Source organism: Rana temporaria, chromosome 6, assembly GCF_905171775.1.
Source record: "Rana temporaria chromosome 6, aRanTem1.1, whole genome shotgun sequence".
Classification (NCBI taxonomy): Eukaryota; Metazoa; Chordata; class Amphibia; order Anura; family Ranidae; genus Rana; species Rana temporaria.
This window is the reverse complement of record NC_053494.1, coordinates 83,670,869-83,690,537: the sequence shown is the minus strand read 5'-3', so window position 1 is coordinate 83,690,537 and position 19,669 is coordinate 83,670,869. Positions and strand designations below refer to the sequence as shown.

General features: G+C 45.3%; 1 protein-coding gene across 1 annotated transcript in view; it reads right to left on the bottom strand.

Moving 5' to 3' along the window:
- The window catches only part of GRIN2A (glutamate ionotropic receptor NMDA type subunit 2A), a 1,843,544-nt gene that overhangs the window by 642,885 nt on the left and 1,180,990 nt on the right, over positions 1–19,669 (bottom strand). The window contains exon 8 of the mRNA XM_040356964.1: positions 16,690–16,815. Coding sequence (XP_040212898.1) covers positions 16,690–16,815 — 126 coding nt within the window. The remainder of the gene's footprint in view (positions 1–16,689; positions 16,816–19,669) is intronic.

Below are 19,669 nucleotides of genomic sequence, written 5' to 3'. Positions count from 1 at the left end.
GCAGAATTTAGTGTAAGGAATACACAGGAGAAAATGCATGTTGGCAAGGGGAGTGGAGGTGGGCGGGGAGTCTACTGACATCACGACTCCACCCACTGAGCTCCAGACAACAGACCCACCCACAGAATTTGCAGTTTTTCGGGTCTCATAACAGACAGAGGGGAGACATTTGACAGGTAAGGATACATGCAGGAGGCATGTACATCCTTATAGATCAACACTATGGCAGTAGTTTAGAAAGGATGAGAGTGGGTTTACATCCACTTTAATCCAATGTAATTTAAATCATCATGATTTTTTTTTCCTATTCTGTTATGCATCTCTCCAAGTTAATAGGCTATTCATAGTTGCTTATAACATTTAGCTAAGTCCTCTAATATTTGGGTGTACCAGTATGGAGGATTCAGTGGAGAACTAGACACAGAAGGAGGATGTGACATCATTCACAGTAATCGACTAATTCAGATTAGGTGTGGGAGGAGGAGTTGAACCCTCTATATTGAGACATTACACCACCTGGTGGATATCCATTGATAACATCTCGTGGGCAAGATGAAACGTGTCAGTGGACAGCGGGTGGTAACGTAATTTGCGATCATTGATACACAAGTCGATGGTCACTTCCGGTTTCGGGTTCTAACACTGTGGCTATTGTTTGTTTTTTATGCAACAAACAAGCGGGATTATGCTATATCGCTCTCTTTGCCATTTGTACATATCCCTGATGATCCACTGAGAACAACACACACTGCATTTGGAGACACAGCACATGGGATCACAGAGCCCAGCCATCCTCCCAAGCGCTTGTGACCAATGTTACAGCAGTCCTGGATTTCTGGTGAGTGAGAGGGCACACAGAGGGGAGCATGGATTGCACGGATTATCTTTTCAGCACGTGGCACTTTATATTGCACATATTGAATTTTTTTTTTTATGCTGCAATGCAACGTTTGAAGTTTATGAACTTTACACACTTGAATTTTCAATAGACACTTTTTTGGTATATAGGTACAAGTACCCCTATACTCATTTACATAGGGGGGCTGGAATTCTGGGACCACCTGAGGGCAGGTGGTCTGGTATGGTTCAGAGGGGCCACACTGTTTTTTTTTTACCATTTTTCTACCAACAACTGTCTGTTTTTATATTCAGCTGTCAGCGAGGGAAACCCATTAAAAGCTGATGGCTCATAAGTTGTTAAGGATGCCACCCCGGGTTTCTGGTTAAAAAACAGCTTTTACTGTGCCCTGATTGGGTGAAGCTTTGCCTAATCAGGGTGCAGAATGCACTGTGCAGCTCGCAGTGCATTGCAGGGTGTTCGGCGGGATGAACACCCACCAAACACCTTGCAAATTCTGGTGTTCTCCAAACGGGGCGAACAACAAATGTTCAAGCTGAATGGTTCGCCCAACACTAATGGTAATTGGACTCTAGGGGGAATTCATAAGAACTGGTGAAAGGGTGACTTGTTCACCTGGTAAACACTATAGTGACCTTAGTTGTTTGTTCATATGCTCGCTAAGACATGAATGACGAATGGGACTTTGAAGGCTGCTGTTCATTGTAATATTTACAAATACTCTGTGGACTCTGTTCTGTGCTGGGACCCAATAAATGCATCTCTCTGGAAAAGAACTATTGAACTCGTTGCTGCAGAGATTTGTTTTCTAATAGTTATCACTCATCATTTTATATATGGCAACAGGAGGTAGAGAGGGGACTCCCAAATTATGGGTGCCGATGTACTAATCCTGCATTCTGCAGCTGTTTAAGCACTTGCCCCAGGTCCCATGCCGGGGGGGCAGGAGGAGAACTTGTTAACCACTTTTGAGTAATCTGCAGCCGCATGTCCAGACAATTACATTAAAGTCCCGGCCTCTTCTATACCAATATGCCAAAGCCAGCCAGGACTTTATTGGGATTGTCAGTAACTTTGGCTGCAGATTACTCCGCTTAAACCCAAAAGTGTTGGATTTTGCTGTTTGAATGGCTTTGGCCGTCCGTTCACTGTAGTCTCATAGGGGCGTTGGTTATTTCTATGGACATTGTTGCCACCGTGGCACCTGGTCCACTTGATGACGTCATATCCGGCGCAGCCTACGCATGCGCACTTGCCACATCTTGGCGTCCGTTCCTACATTGGTGGCATCGGACTCCTGTGGGGGTGGAGGGGGTAGAAAAGCATGCCAGTTCATGAAAATGGCCATGGCCCAGTACAGGAGAGGGAGAGGAATGTTCTTCTCGATATCTAACAAGGTAAAACGTATTTCTGGCTGGAATGGGAGTTGTATTGAAGTAATTATTAGGTGTTTAGTGGGTATAATTGGCCTATCTATCACCCTTTGATTTAGATCTATTGTGGCGCTTTGGGACTGCTTATTCTCATTTTAGAATGTGTCTTTCCTCTCCACTTTGGTAAAGGAAAACAACTGAGTTATCCTTCAAAATAGGATCTACTGTTGCCCACTGTTTTTACAGGTAGGCAGTAAAATTAACTAGTATATCTCTGTTAAGGCTTAAGCCTCGTACAAGACTTCCATCGGACAAATCCGTGGATTTTTGTCCGAAGGGCATTGACAGTGAAATTGTTCTGCATACAGATGGCAGAACATTTTCAGCCAACATACACCAAACCATGTGGTTTTTCAGCTCTTTACCTCCACCCTTTGGGCAACTTATTGTTGCCTGATGTTTAGCATTGGTTCGGAGCATGCGTGTTTGTACTTTGGATTTTAGTCCGACGGATTTGTGTACACACGATCGGATAATCAGACGTAACACATTTATTGTCAGACAGTTGGTGAGCATGAACAGCCAACATTCGTTAATTCCGCCAACAATTGTCTGATGGAGCATACACACGGTCAGATTATCAGACACAACACGTCCATCAGAAAATTATTATCATACCTTTAGTCTTGTGTAGTTTACTTATACCTACAATCTCCCTCATAAATGGGCAAATAGGGGGCATCTTTCTGCCTCTCTCTGTGATTTCACCAATTTATCCAATTTGTCTATCCCTGTGAATTTGGAGCCATATATCTGCTGGATTTATTTCAATAGGGCATACAGTTATACAGGAACATCAACAATGTTGAACATACAGTGGATTATCTACACCCATAAAGCCACATGCCCAATCAACACAGTGGGCCTGATTTACCAAGCCTTTACTCCATGACTCATGGAGTAAAAGCAGGAGTAGCAGCCGTTTGGCCATTTACTAAAGAAATACGCTGCTAGTGCAGTGTATTTCCCTAGTTACTAATGTGCTCCGTGCGCCCAGGAGAGGGTGCATTGTGCACCAGTACAGACCTGGCGCACGGCACATTGAAGTGTAAATTGCGGGGGTTTGGGCGGGAGTTTATTAGGGGGGGAGGTGGGGGGATGCAGGGGAAGTGAAGTGACATGTGTTTTAAAGTGTTTGGCGGGCCGAATTGAAAGGGAAAGTGTTTTTTGAAAACAGATCCCCGTACGCTTGCACAGTGCGCCTGAACCTCGGGAGGTTCATTTGCATACTGGGCATGCGCAGAGAGAAAAGTCAGGGATTCCCGTGCGCCTTGTCAGTACGCCGTGAAAATCTTGGTAAATACCAAGCGGCGTACCCGTGATTGCGCTGCGTGACGCGGCGCACGGGAATCTCCGAGCTGTTTTCAGCCCTGAAGGGGAACTCGGCGCCAAATTTCAAACTTGAAATCGGCGCGGGTCCCCCTTCAGGGCTACATTAGGCTCTTAGGCTTGGTCCGGAACGTGAGGGGTTAAACCCGCGCCGATTCGGCGCGGGGGTCCCCCCCAGATCCAAACCAAGCCCTCATCCCAAGCATGCAGTCTGGCCCGGACAGGAATGGGGGAGGGGACGAGCGAGCGGCCCCCCCCCCTCCTGAGCCGTACCAGACCGCATGCCCTCAACATGGGGGAGTGTGTGCTGTGGGGGAGGGGGGCACTGCCCCCCCACAGCACTCTTGCCCCCATGTCGATAGGGACAAGAGCCTCTTCCCGACAACCCTTGCCATTGGTTGTCGGGGTATGCGGGCGGGGCTAATCGGAATCTGCGAGCTCCCTTTAATAAGGGGGCCCCCAGATGCCGGCCCCCCACCCTATGTGAATGAGTATGGGGTACATCGTACCTCTACCCATTCACATGGGGGAAATGTAAAGTAAAAAAAACACACCACACAGAATAAAATATTTTATTAATCTGCTCCGGAGCCCCCCCTTTCTTCTTTAGCTCTCTTAGAAGGGGGGGTTTCTTCTCTCCCGATCTTCTGCCGGGACCCTGGGCTTCGGTGATTGCTGCCGGGGGAGGGCGCCATCCCTCGGTCCTCTCCGGAGCCTTCCGCCGGATGCCCCCACCCCATTTAAGCTCTTTTTCATTAGGGAGGGGCATCCGGACTTCGGGGTCTTCTGCCGGGGGATGGCGCCTATCCCCCGGTCTTTCCGGTGCCTTCCGCCAGGGTTCCGGTCTTCCTGGTCTTCTGCCGGGGGTGCGCCAACTCCCCGGTCTTTTCTCTGCTCCCTCTTCTGCCTGGCTCCCCCGCGGAGCCAGGGCTTTCTTCCGTCTTCTTTCTTCCGTCTTCTTTCTTCTCTCTTCCTTCTTCTGCCTGTCTCCTCCGGGAGCCCAGGGCTTGTCTCCGCTGTCTTCTTCCTTCTCTTCCATTCGATGTTGACACGACGAGGTCCGGCGCTGGAATGCCGTCTGAGCAGTGGGCATGGACTTATATAGGGCAATGCCACCATGTGACCTCAACCCATGTGACATCACATTCCCATCATGCCCAGGGAATGTGATGTCACATGGGTTGAGGTCACATGGTGGCATTACCCTATATAAGTCCATGCCCGCCGCTGACACGGCATGTCAGCGCGGAACCTCGTCGTGTCAACATCGAATGGAAGAGAAGGAAGAAGACAGCGGAGACAAGCCCTGGGCTCCCGGAGGAGACAGGCAGAAGAAGGAAGAGAGAAGAAAGAAGACGGAAGAAAGCCCTGGCTCCGCGGGGGAGCCAGGCAGAAGAGGGAGCAGAGAAGACAGAAGAGAAAAGACCGGGGAGTTGGCGCACCCCCGGCAGAAGACCAGGAAGACCGGAACCCTGGCGGAAGGCACCGGAAAGACCGGGGGATAGGCGCCATCCCCCGGCAGAAGACCCCGAAGTCCGGATGCCCCTCCCTAATGAAAAAGAGCTTAAATGGGGTGGGGGCATCCGGCGGAAGGCTCCGGAGAGGACCGAGGGATGGCGCCCTCCCCCGGCAGAAATCACCGAAGCCCAGGGTCCCGGCGGAAGATCGGGAGAGAAGAAACCCCCCCTTCTAAGAGAGCTAAAGAAGAAAGGGGGGGCTCCGGAGCAGATTAATAAAATATTTTATTCTGTGTGGTGTTTTTTTTTTACTTTACATTTCCCCCATGTGAATGGGTAGAGGTACGATGTACCCCATACTCATTCACATAGGGTGGGGGGCCGGAATCTGGGGACCCCTTTATTAAAGGGGTCTCTCAGATTCTGATAAGCTCTCCGCCCGCATACCCCGACAACCAACGGCCAGGGTTGTCGGGAAGAGGCTCTTGTCCCTATCGACATGGGGGCAAGAGTGCTTTGGGGTGGGGGGGCAGTGCCCCCCTCCCCCACAGCACACACTCCCCCATGTTGAGGGCATGTGGTCTGGTATGGCTCAGGAGGGAGGGGGGCGCTCGCTCGTCCCCACCCCCATTCCTGTCTGACCAGACTGCGTGCCTGGGATAAGGGCTTGGTTTGGATCTTGGGGGGGACCCCACGCTATTTTGTTGGGCCCCGGTTTAACCCCTTATGTTCCAGACCAAGCATAAGAGCCTGGTATGCACCTGGAGGGAACCCACCTTATTTTTTTTTGGGGGGGTCTGGAGTTCCCCTTCATGAACAGCGATCTGTCATTTACACATGTCAGTCCCACCCCCCCCTACAGTTAGAACACACCCAGGGAACATATTTAACCCCTCCCTCGCACCTAGTGTTAACCCCTTCCCTGCCAGTGGCATTTTTTGAGTAAGCAATGCATTTTTTACAGCACTGATCGCTAGAAAAATGCCAATGGTTCCAAAAAAGTGTTCGATGTGTCCACCATAATGTCGCAGTACCGATAAAAATCGCTGATCGCCCCAATAACTAGTTAAAACAACAAAAAAAAAAATTTGTAGACGCTATAATTTTTGCAAAAACCAAACACTAAACGCTATTTGCGATTTTTTGGAACCAAAAAGATGTAGAATACGTATCGGCCTAAACTGAGGTTTTTTTTAGTTTTTTGAATATATATTTTTGGGGATATTTATTATAGCAAAAAGTAAAAATAATTTTTACATATGTGGGCGGGACTTACGCAAGTCCCGCCCACATATATAAACATCGTTCAAACCACACATGTGAGGTATTGACGCGTGCATTAGAGCGAGAGCAATACTTTTACCACTAGACCTTCTTTGTAACTATAAACTGGTAACCTGGAAAAAAAAGAAAAAGGTCGCCTATGGGGATATTCACGGAATTCATTTTGGCCCCATTGCAGGAGTGTTTCCAATAGTAAAGCGTGACATGTAAGGTATCTATTTACTCAGTGTAACATCATCTTTCACATTATCCCCAAAAATTGGGCTCACTTTTGTGTTTTGTTAATTTTTAACCACTTGAGCCCGGACCATATTTCTGGTCAATGACCGGGCAAGTTTTTGTGATTCGGCGCGGCGTCGCTTTAACTGACAATTGCGCAGTCGTGCGACGTGGCTCCCAAACAAAATTGGCAACCTTTTTTTTCCCACAAATAGATTATTAAATGTGCGTGTTTACTTCTGTCTTTAACACCTCCCCTTCAGGCTGGAAAGCATCAGATCAGGGGAAACCAAAAAAAAAAAGCTCTCATTCCATTGCAGCTTGGTTCCTACATGTGTGATGAACTGAGCATGCTCAAACACTTAGAAAAAAAATATCCTTTCTTTTTAAAAGGTGAAAAACACTCATTGGATGCTCATAGAGCGTGGTTTGGATTAATTGCAGGTGTGCCCAATTACAAGCTCACCCAAACTAGAGACTGCAATTTGGTCATGTGATTTCAATTGCTTCATTACTAGCACTGTTATAAAAAGCTTGGATCGATCAGTCCTCAGCTGCCCTCAGAAGGGGCAGGATGCTGTTGCTAAACACAAATGTGGTTTGTTGCATGGGTTTTGTTTTATTTTGCCAATGGTTTTGGTTTATTTTTTAAATGATGTTCACTTTGATGTATGTGTCTATGTGGCCTTATTTTATGAAAAATGTGTAAAGCTATGGTTAATTAGAATTTTGAAATGTATTTTTGTTTGTTTGTCTTTTTTTGCTTTCCTTGTTTTGTTGACCAATAAAAATTACTTTAAAATTGTTAAGTTTGTCTTTTGTTACTTTTTCATGCTACATATGTTGACAGCTGCAGCTGAACTAGGTTTGGGCCTAACAAATTATGTGTGATTTTTGTCTAAGCTTCTTTCCTGGTGTGTAATCATGAAATGTTTGCCATGTTTATTCTCCCTGACTTTAAAGACAAAAACTGGTAAGTATTTTATTTATTCTGCAGTGGTCCTCAGCCCTCAAGTACCCCCGACAGGACATGTTTTGGGGATTTCTCTTATCAAGAATTGCTGTCCAGACTATTTTAAAGCACATGTGCAAGATGAAGGAAAACCTGCAAACATGGCCTGGGGGGGGGGTTTGCTATTGGTGGACAGGCTTGACGTGCTGATTTACAGCACTGTGCTTAAATCTAGCGCAAGGCAATCCTATTCAAATTGTGGGTGTTTGAGGGAAGCCAAGTGAGTGTTAGAACCCCTGCTTTGTGTTTTTTTATTTTTGTGTTGAGCTTTGTGTCCCTTTTCTTAAAATTGGCTTCACTTCCTGTCACACAGCTGAACAGGAAGTGAGGTTAAAACCCTACCAGTGTCATTTCTTGGGGACACCGGTCAATCTAACTAGTGTCCCCATTAAGCAAATTGCACTCCAGCACTGCTGTGTACACCCCAAATCATGGGTCTTCAAACTACGGCCCTCCAGTTGTTCAGGAACTACAATTCCCATCATGCCTAGTCATGTCTGTGAATGTCAGTGCATTACAAGGCCTCATGGGATGTGTAGTTCTACAACAGCTGGAGGGCCGTAGTTTGAGGATCCCTGCCCCAAATGATTATTTAGTTTGGGGTTTAGTAAAGGCAAAGCCACTCTGCAGTACAAGCATAGTTGCTGAAAATCAGAGAGGAAGCACTGATGGTTTTAACATCCAATCCTGTAGAAGCAAAGTTGTTTTGTTTTCTTCCTTGCTTTGCACTTGTAGGAGTGGATTTGCCTTTAGTAAATGGACCCCAAAGTCCAAGATCCCTAATAATTTGGGGTGTACACAGCAAAATGCTAGAGTGCAATTTACATAATGGGAAACTATTTAGATTGATCTCTGTGTCCACAAGAAAATATATTAGTAAGGTTTTACCCTCACTTCCTGTTTGGCTATGTGACAGGAAGTGAATGAATTAGAAAGGGTGAAGACACCTCACAAATGTTGTCACTATCAGGGGTGCAGACATCCCCAAAAAAATGAGCAGATAATACTTATTTGCAAATTAATAATTTTTTAGTTAACATTGGGTGGGGTGCTCTAACACACACATTCCTACATATTAGCAACGCTCTATCCTGGCCTATTGGCATGGTTATATTTTCTTAGGGCTCTCAATAAAACTCTATGAAAATTGTGCTTAAACTAGAACCAGGGGCGGACTGACAACTCATGGGGCCCCTGGGCAATAGAAGATTATGGGGCCCCTCTGGCTTACAGATGACCACCACGCCAGGAGGTAGTGCAGAGGCGGGCAGCTAAAATCTTGGGATATTCACATTAAAAGCATGTCATTTTCGGACATATCAGGGACAGATCTAAAAAAAACACAGATTTTTACATACTGTCCCTGGTTTTACTGAGCCTGGCAACCCGGATGGGGCCCCCTAGTGGCATGGGGCCCTCGGGCAGTGCCCGAGTGACTCAATGGTCAGTCCGCCCCTGACAAGAACTATAATCAACAAGTTTTATTTTCTTTCATTTTGGATAGAGTGAGGGAGGGTTATAGGCCCTGTCAGTTTATTTTGTATTATCTGTGTCCAATTGGGGAGATTTGCCTTCACTTCCTGCCCCATAGCCAAACAGGAAGTGAGAGAAAAACTATGCAAATTAACCACTTCCCGCCCAGCCTATGGCCGATTTACGTCCGGGAAGTGGTTACACAATCCTGACAGGACGTCCTGCAGGATTTCATGCCGCACGCGCCTGTGGGGGCACGCAGCGCGGCGATCGGTGATGCGGGGTGTCAGTCTGACACCCTGCATCTCCGATCTCGGTAAAGAGTCTCTCACGGAGACGGAGACTCTTTACCACGTGATCAGCCGTGTCCAATCACGGCTGATCACGATGTAAACAGGAAGAGCCATCGATGGCTCTTCCTCACTCGCGTCTTACAGACGCGAGTATAGGAGAGCCGATCGGCGGCTCTCCTGACAGGGGGCGTTCGCGCTGATTGTTTATCAGCGCAGCCCCCCCTCGGATCACCACACTGGACCACCAGGGATGCCCACCCTGGACCACCAGGGTGTGCAAAAACAAAAAAAATATAGAACAAAAAAACAAAAAGCATTAAAAAATAAGAAAAAAGATGCCAATCAGTGCCCACAAATGGGCACTGACTGGGAAAATCAGTGCCACCCCACAGTGCCCATCCATGCACAGTGCCCACCTATCAGTGCCCACCTGTGCCACCCATAAGTATCCATCAGTGCCACCCATAAGTGCCGCCCATAAGTATCCATCAGTGCCACCCATAAGTGCCGCCCATCTGTGCCGCCCATGAGTGCCCATCAGTGCCGCCTATGAGTGCCCATCAGTGCCGCATAGCAGCGCCGCCAATCAATGCCACCTCATCTGTGCCGTCAGTACTACCTCATCGATGTCCATCAGTGCCATCTCATCGGTGCCCATCAGTGCCGCCATATCAGTGCCCGTAATTGAAAGAGAAAAACTTATTTACAAAAAAATTAACCTAAAAAAAGAAAAAGGTTTTTTTGTTTCAAAATTTGCAGTCTTTTTTTAGTTGTTGCGTAAAAAAAAAAAACGCAGAGGTGATCAAATAACAACAAAAGAAAGCTCTATTTGTGGGGAAAAAAGGACGCCAATTTTGTTTGGGTACAGTGTTGTATGACCGCGCAATTGCCATTCAAAGTGCGACAGTGTTGAAAGCTGAAAATTGGCTTGGGCGGGAAGGTGCGTAAGTGCCTGGTATGGAAGTGGTTAAGGGAATCCAGTGCCCCCCCAGAACTAGTGTGTGGGTCCCCTGAAAATTACTGGGCGGGGTTATACAAAAACAGGGTGTGACCTTGACAGGAAGGGGTGGGTCATTTTTCTATTAGGAGGTGCAGATATGTAGTCAGGCCTAGGGCAGAACCAAACCTTAATATACTACTGCATATTAGGGCTTATTTAGACCGGAACCGATTTACAGCGTGTTTTTATATTGTGGGAGGAAACCCACGCAGGCACAGGGAGAACATGCAAACTCCATGCAGATGCTGTCACGGGCGGGATTCGAACCAACGACTCTTTTGCTGCTAGGTCAAAGTGCTATACACTACACCACTGTGGTGAACGAACATGATTGCAGCTGAAAGCATGAGATCTTTTTTTTTTTTTTTTCAATACCATGCTTTCCAGCCTTATTGACCCCGCCTCTCTCCATAAAGAGGACCTGTCACACACTAGTCCTATTACAAGGGATATTTACATTCCTTGTAATAGGAAGAAAACTGATCATTTTTTTTTTATTTTTTTATTTCAGTGTAAAACATTATAAAACTAAATAAAAATAAATAAGAAAACCCCCAAAAAAAATTTTAAAGCGCCCCGTCGCGACGAGCTCGCGCACAGAAGCAAACGCATACGCGAGTAGCGCCCGCATATGAAAACAGTATTCAAACCACACAAGTGAGGTATCGCCGCGATCGTTAGAGTGAGAGCAATAATTCTAGCCCTAGACCTACTCTGCAACTCAAAAAATGCAACCTGTAGAATTTTTTAAACGTCGCCTATCGAGATTTTTAAAGGGTAAAAGTTTGACGCCATGCCACGAGCGGGCGCAATTTTTAAGCGTGACATGTTGGGTATCATTTTACTCGGCGTAACATTATCTTTCACAATATAGAAAAAAATTGGGCAAAATGTATTGTTGTCTTATTTTTTAATTCAAAAAAGTGATTTTTATCCAAAAAAAGTGCGCTTGTAAGACCGCTGCGCAAATACGGTGTGACAAAAAGTATTGCAATGACTGCCATTTTATTCCCTAGGATGTCTGCTAAAAAAAAATATATAATGTTTGGGGGTTCTGATTAATTTTCTAGCCAAAAAATTGTGATTTTCACATGAAGGAGAGAAGTGCCAGAATGAACCCGGTGGGCAAGTGGTTAAAGTACTCATGGCTATAAAGAATAGAGTCATTGCTCATTAAAAAAAAAAAAAAAAAAAGGGGGTCCCTCCAAATTAAATTACCAGGCCCTTCAGGTCTGGAATGGATATTAAGGGGAACCCCGCCGTAAAAACCCCCCAAAAAAAAGACGTGCGGTTCCCGGCAAATATCCATTCCAGACCCTTCAGGTCTGGTGTGGATTTTAAGGGGAACTCCACCCCAAATTGAAAAAAAAATGGCGTGGAGTCCCCCTAAAAATCCACACCAGACCCTTATCCGAGCACGTTGACCTGGCCGGCCGCAGAAAAGAGGGGGGGACAGAGTGCGGCCCCCCCCCTCTCCTGAACCGCACCAGGCCACATGCCCTCAACATGGGGAGGATGTCCCCATGTTGATGGGGACAAGGGTCTCATCCCCACAACCCTTGCCCGGTGGTTGTGGGGGTATGCGGGCGGGAGGTTTATCAGAATCTGGAAGACCCCTTTAACAAAGGGGACCCCCAGATCCTGACCCCCCCCCTGTGTGAAATGGTAATGGGGTACATTGTACCTCTACCATTTCACCCCAAAAAAAATGTCAAAGTGATAAAAATGACAGTAGCCGGTTTTTGACAAATCTTTTAATAAAATCTTCTTTTCTTCTTTCCTTCGGGTTTCTTCCGCTGCTTCTTTCTTCTAGTCCACATCTTGCCCGACGTCTTCTTCTATCTTCTCCGTCCGTCCTTCCGCCTTCTGGTCCCGCATCTTGCCCGTTGTCTTCTCCGTCCGCCTCCTCGTCCGCATCTTGGGTCTTCTGCGGTCTTCTTCTCGGTCCGCCGCCTTCTCGTCCCCTGCGTTTGAATTTGATTTGGCCGCCGTTTTCCCGCTCCTGGGACCCGCCCCCCTCTGACGCCACAAGTAAACTCCTTAGAAGGTCATGTGCGTCAGAGGGGGGCGGGGTCGCAGAGCGTCACACAGCGGGGGAATTCAATTTCAATCGCGCCGCCCGGAGAAGAAGTTCCCGCCGTGTCACACTCATGTGACCCCGCCCCCCTCTGACGCCACAAGTAAACTCCTTAGAAGGTCATGTGCGTCAGAGGGGGGCGGGGTCACATGAGTGTGACACGGCGGGAACTTCTTCTCCGGGCGGCGCGATTGAAATTGAATTCCCCCGCTGTGTGACGCTCTGCGACCCCGCCCCCCTCTGACGCACATGACCTTCTAAGGAGTTTACTTGTGGCGTCAGAGGGGGGCGGGTCCCAGGAGCGGGAAAACGGCGGCCAAATCAAATTCAAACGCAGGGGACGAGAAGGCGGCGGACCGAGAAGAAGACCGCAGAAGACCCAAGATGCGGACGAGGAGGCGGACGGAGAAGACAACGGGCAAGATGCGGGACCAGAAGGCGGAAGGACGGACGGAGAAGATAGAAGAAGACGTCGGGCAAGATGTGGACTAGAAGAAAGAAGCAGCGGAAGAAACCCGAAGGAAAGAAGAAAAGAAGATTTTATTAAAAGATTTGTCAAAAACCGGCTACTGTCATTTTTATCACTTTGACATTTTTTTTGGGGTGAAATGGTAGAGGTACAATGTACCCCATTACCATTTCACACAGGGGGGGGGTCAGGATCTGGGGGTCCCCTTTGTTAAAGGGGTCTTCCAGATTCTGATAAACCTCCCGCCCGCATACCCCCACAACCACCGGGCAAGGGTTGTGGGGATGAGACCCTTGTCCCCATCAACATGGGGACATCCTCCCCATGTTGAGGGCATGTGGCCTGGTGCGGTTCAGGAGAGGGGGGGGGGCCGCACTCTGTCCCCCCCTCTTTTCTGCGGCCGGCCAGGTCAACGTGCTCGGATAAGGGTCTGGTGTGGATTTTTAGGGGGACTCCACGCCATTTTTTTTTTCAATTTGGGGTGGAGTTCCCCTTAAAATCCACACCAGACCTGAAGGGTCTGGAATGGATATTTGCTGGGAACCGCACGTCTTTTTTTTTTTGGTTTTTACGGCGGGGTTCCCCTTAATATCCATTCCAGACCTGAAGGGCCTGGTAATTTAATTTGGGGGAACCCCTACACATTTTTTTGTTTGTTTTATGAATGAATCCCTTTAGAATTGTCAGAGCCGACAATTCATTATAGCCGCGTGTGAATTTTTAAATGACTTTTTTCCTTCAGAATGTCACTTTGTGCAGGGGGAGTTCTAAGTGCGGGAAAAATGCGCTATTTCACATGCTGACATTACACCCCCCCTAGGTACGAAATTTAAAGGAATATTTCACTTTTATTGTTTCACTTTAAGAATTATTAATTTCACTGCTCCCGAAAAAACGGCCGTTTTAAAAAATAAAAAAAGCATTGATACATGTTCCCTGGGGCAGGACTGAGGTCCCCAAACACTTTTTAGGACAAAACTTGCAGATTAGCCTTTAAAATGAACACTTTTGATTTCTCCCATAGACTTCTATAGGGAGTTCGGCGCGGCTTTACATATTAGTTTCAATGCGCCGGCTGCTACGCTGGTTCATGCGCCCAATTAAGCCTCCACCCGGAGTACTAATTAACGCATGAACCAGCGCAGCGCACAGAGCATAGTAAATCAGGCCCAGTGTCATCATTAGGTAAACATAGAAAGTTTGTTTCAGACAATGGGCCTCAAGGACTAGGAAGTCTTCGTATCCCGCATAATTTTTTGACGGTCAACACCGTTTTATTTACTGGTGAAAAAGTCTGCTGGATTTTATTGATACTTATCAACATACCGGTAACTGGAGATCCATAGAATGATGCACAGGTCTTTGCACACTTGAAAAATTGATGAACCACTTTTGGGTTTAAACATTATATAACAAGAATTTGGATTTTAAAGGTGCCAAAACACAATACAAAAAATATGAAAAATATCAACATTTTATTTAGAAACATTTAAAAATCAACATATTGTTGTCAGAAAAAACACAATATAAATGCACAAATATACAAAATTATAATCGAATACTAACAAACATTTAGTACTCGATTATTACGAAACATTAGTATTCGATTATAATTTTGTATATTTGTGCATTTATTGTGTTTTTTTCAATTTATAGTGACCATATATGCAGTGCCTGATAAAAGTCCTCCTGAGGAAGCCATCTTTTGGCAAAACATGTAGAGATCCAATCAGTTACATCGGTTTCATGTATTGAATGGTTATTTCTGACAACAACATGTTGATTTTTAAATGTTTCTAAATAAAATGTTGATATTTTTCATATTTTTTGTATTGTTGTGTTTTGGAACCTTTAAAATCCAAATTCTTGTTATATAATGTTTAAACCCAAAAGTGGTTAAATAGTTCTCTTCCTTTCCCTAGGCTCCTGCTGCCCAACTCAGTGCCCAAGAATAAGGAATAGAAGCAGAGATTTTAAAGGTTCTCAGCTCCTGGCTGGTTGTCGGACTCTGCCCCGCAGGAGAACCACTACGCTGGGGCCCCATGCGGAAGAAGCTGGCAGGACCATGTGCTTGGGGGGGGGGGGGGGGAGTTTGTTAGGGCCCGGACTCTGAGCATACTGCCCTCCCAAGAGAGAAATTATTTTTTTCCTGCTGTAGTCTTTTATGTTGATTTATTTTAAGTCTCTTGATGTTATCTTAGATGCTGCAGCAGTACCTTTCACATGGCTGAAGTGACACATCCCAGGGACATTATTGCTGTTGATTAGTGTATGCTTGTGCTGCCCTCTGAAGGGTGATCCACAGTGGATTACTTTTCAGAGGGTGATTGTCAGGTGGTAAGTAAGCTGCAACTGTTTTCATTGTACATGTCTACACGGTGGCCCCCTTCAGTGTTTTGGGTCTTTTTTGGCCATCAAATGTGATAGGGTGGATAGGTTTTGTATATCCCCATTTTCTGCCTTTGCCTGTTACCCACTCCTGACCCCTGAACTATGTACTTACCCCTGAACTATGTACGTACACACTGTATGACACATACTCCTGAAACCTGCAATTGTGCCACACCCACATTTCTCCACTGCACACATTCCACATTACCTCCACTGGCTGCCTGTGGGCTAGTGTAAGAGATGCTTGGGCTCAGGCCCCACTCCAGTCATATAGGTGGGCCCCTGCCAGGTAGGTACAGGGCTCCACAATTTCTAACAGCGGCCGTAAGCCCAAAGCACTAGGAGGGTACCTCAGAATAGGTTTGGAGCTGATCCATTGCGCAGAGCAGGTAAGTATAAACCTGTTTTTTTTTTATTTATTTTTTAACCTTTGAGTTTACAGTCACTTTAAGCTCAGCCCTAGTTAGCAGGTTAAATGTGCACCTATGACTAGATGTGAAATCCTACTCAAAGCTCTACAAAGCCTCCAGGACCAGACCAGAACTTTTAAAATATCTAAGGAGGCAGGAAGGGCAACTGCCCTGGGAACAGCAAAGCAAGGAGGCAAAGAATAGATGCAGGGTTATACACCCATTCTACCGCATATATTATCAGAGGGGAAGGGGCACTGCATATCAGACACAAATTTTGGAGACTCTAACAATGTATGGATAAAAGGTTGGGAACCTAGCTGGCACATATACTGTACACCATCAGCCAATGCCTATAGATATACATATTACATATAGTATATCAGAAACCTGACCTCTCTGTTTTTATTGCTGGGTTATTGATTATCTAAGACCCTGAAAGATCACAACACATACTTTTGTCCAGGTTTCAGAATGTTCTAACAGTTTAGAAATACCAGCTCACTATTTTTATTAGAGGGGAGACAGGCTCTCTAGATTCTGTTCTCATAAGAAAAAGCACATTATGTGTTGTGAAATGAAAACATTATAGATACTGTACAGAAATGAATTATGGCTTGTTTTAAACTTACTGTTTGCTTAGAATATGTAAATACTTTTGTGTTTACAATCTTGACATAAGGTTGCTTTACATTTAAAATTAATAAAAAATCCAAAACATTATAGTTTCTCTTTATTAACAACCATTATGATTTTCCCATATCCTGTCATATCCTTGAGCATCACATGGGTGTCAAAAATAGGTACCTCTCTCAAAACATCAGTCCAATGCTAATGTACTCTCATACTACTGATGCTCAGGTTTCTGCAGTTCAGTTTTTTGGGAGACTTCATGTGCAAGCCATCAGCCCCCCTAACAAAAGATTAAACAGTATAATCAACCATCTCAATAATGTGTTAATATGGGACAGTTTAAATCTTACCTTTCCCTCCTGCCAAGTTTCTGTTATATCCTACGGGACTACAGTACTCAAATATAAAAACAGCCATTGCGGATACCAGGAGAAGCATCACAAACATCATCACCCAGACAGAAGCACTAAACGGTTCTGCAGCAGATAGGAAAACAAGGAAGGAAAACTATTTATTAAACTGACAGCTAAAAATGTGTAGATTTAAACTATTCTTCACTTAGAGATATAGTGAAGGCCTAGAACTAAGGCATGTGCTTTGTTTATGTCATGTAAAAGCAGCTTCAGAATCATCTGAATTGATTAAAAATAAGCGACACAGGTGGTTATTTACGAAATAAGTGGACAAGTGGAAAGTGCACTTGGAAGTACAGTCGCTGTAAATCTGAGGGGAAGATCTGAAAAGAGGGGAAGCTCTGATGATTTTTATCATCCAATCATGTGCAAGCTAAAATGCTGTTATTTATTTTCCTTGTATGTCCCTCTGAGCTACAACGATTGCACTTTCAAGTGCACTTTGCACTTGTAGTACAAAGTGGATTTGCCTTTTGTAAATAACCCCCACTGACTTTTAATTGAGTAGCACTATATAATACTATTGCATTAAGTACCTTTATACCTATAGGTGTATATTTGTTATTCCTGATAAGACACTACTAGAACACATTATATTTCAATTCATTATGTGTATTAGAAAGTTTTCTTTCTTAAGTAAAAGATAAATACAAATATAGCGCATCCCCTTAAGGGCCACAAGTAACTGGGATCCCCCCTGCACAGCCAGGTACGCCAAATCTTCACAGTCACCTGCGAGTCAAAAAACAGTCAAGTACTTTGTTTTTGTTATTTATTGAGAGATTAGAACTTGCATAGGGATTGGAAAAATGATGGGATGCTCATTTGACTTCAAACAAACTTTTCCTACTTACAGTCTATATACACCCCACTGCTTCATCCAGAATTGACTTGCTTACAGAACTCCAGCTGTGTTACCTTGTTGCAATTTTGGTAGCCAAGGCCCATTACAGGCAGGGACTCGCAGCCCCTATACTTGAAGATAGCGTGACACAGCTTAAATTTTTCTAGCATTTCCTTTCTGTGGTCACTGTTCCCAGCATCACCCCTGCAGGCACTGCCAGCCCATCTGGCCTGCAGCTGCCCCTTTCACCAGACCTCCTGGCTAACTTCTCCACAGTCCTCCCAGACTGGCACTCACACCACAGTCCTCCTAAACTGAACACTGCTGTCCTCTCACTTGCTCCTGTGCCTCCAGGATAGGATTCTTCTATGTGTTGTAGAGGGTCCCTCCAGCACCCATGCCCTGAGGTCACCCCCCCCCCCCCCAGACTAGGGGGTACCCTCAGGAGCCACCAACAGCCTCCCTAACACTCCATCTCCATCTTACACCAGACTGTCCCTGCTGGCATGAGTAATTTATTTATGAGTTGCTTACTCCCTTCCAGTCCCTTTTTGCTGGGGATTGGTCGAGGACCTCATAAATATACCAACCAGCTCCTTCTAACCTCTTCCCACTACATCTGGAAGCTTCTCTTTAACCACTTAAGGACCCCTCCACGCCGATATACGTCGGCAGAATGGCACGGCTGGGCACATCAATGTATAGGTACGTTGCTCTTTAACCCACGACCCGGTCCGAAGCTCCGTGACTCGCGGACCCGAGTCCCGCGATCGGTCCCCGGAGCTGAAGAACGGGGAGAGCCGTGTGTAAACACGGCTTCCCCGTTCTTCACTGTGACGGCGGCATCGATCGTGTCATCCCTTTTATAGGGGGACACAATCGATGATGTCACACCTACAGCCACACCCCCCTACAGTTGTACACACACTTCAGGGAACACATAACCCCATCAGCCCCCCCTAGTGGTTAACTCCCAAACTGCAAATGTCATTTTCACAATAAACAATGCATTTTAAATGCATTTTTTGCTGTGAAAATGACAATGGTCCCAAAAATGTGTCAAAATTGTCTGAAGTGTCCGCCATAATGTCGCAGTAATGAAAAAAAATCGCTGATCTCCGCCATTAGTAGTAAAAAAATAAATAAAAAAAATAATAAAAATGCAATAAAACTATCCCCTATTTTGTAAACGCTATAAATTTTGCGCAAACCAACCGATAAATGCTTATTGCGATTTTTTTTACCAAAAATAGGTAGAAGAATACGTATCGGCCTAAACTGAGGAAAAAAAATGTATTTTATATATTTTTGGGGGATATTTATTATAGCAAAAAGTAAAAAATATAGTATTTTTTTTAAATTGTCCTTCTATTTTTGTTTATAGCGCAAAAAAAATAAAAACCTGCAGAGGTGATCAAATACCACAAAAAAAAAGCTCTATTTGTGGGGAAAAAAACGACGCCAATTTTGTTTGGGAGCCACGTCGCACAACCACGCAATTGTCAGTTAAAGCGACGCAGTGCCGAATCGCAAAAAGGAGCAAGGTCCTTTAGCTGCATTTTGGTCCAGGTCTTAAGTGGTTAATGCTTCAAACCTTTTATTGCCACCACTGTAAGTATTTCAGCATGGCAGTATAAGGATGTTAACAAACTGCTTCACTTACAAAAGTATTCGTTTCTGTATAAGGCTTCATGAACACTAGCGTTTTTCTTTTCATTTATTTATTTTTTAGAACAAAGAATGACAAATTGAGTACATATAAGGATGATGGTACAATATTCAAATAGTAATACAGGTAAACATATTGATTTATAAACAGGATGAGTGCATAACAATGTAAAAATGTATTACATCAAAAGCATTAGAAAATTCCATCAGAAGGAAAAAAGTAAGTTAGTGACAATGGGGCAGATCCACAGAGATTTGCACCCGTGCAGCGTATCAGAGATACGCTACGCTGCCGTACCTTACCTGGCTTTAGTTCGAATCCTTAAAGATTTCGCGCCGTAAGTTACAGCGGCGTAGTCTATCTCTGGCGGCGTAACGGCGCGTAATTCAAATCGGCGATTAGGG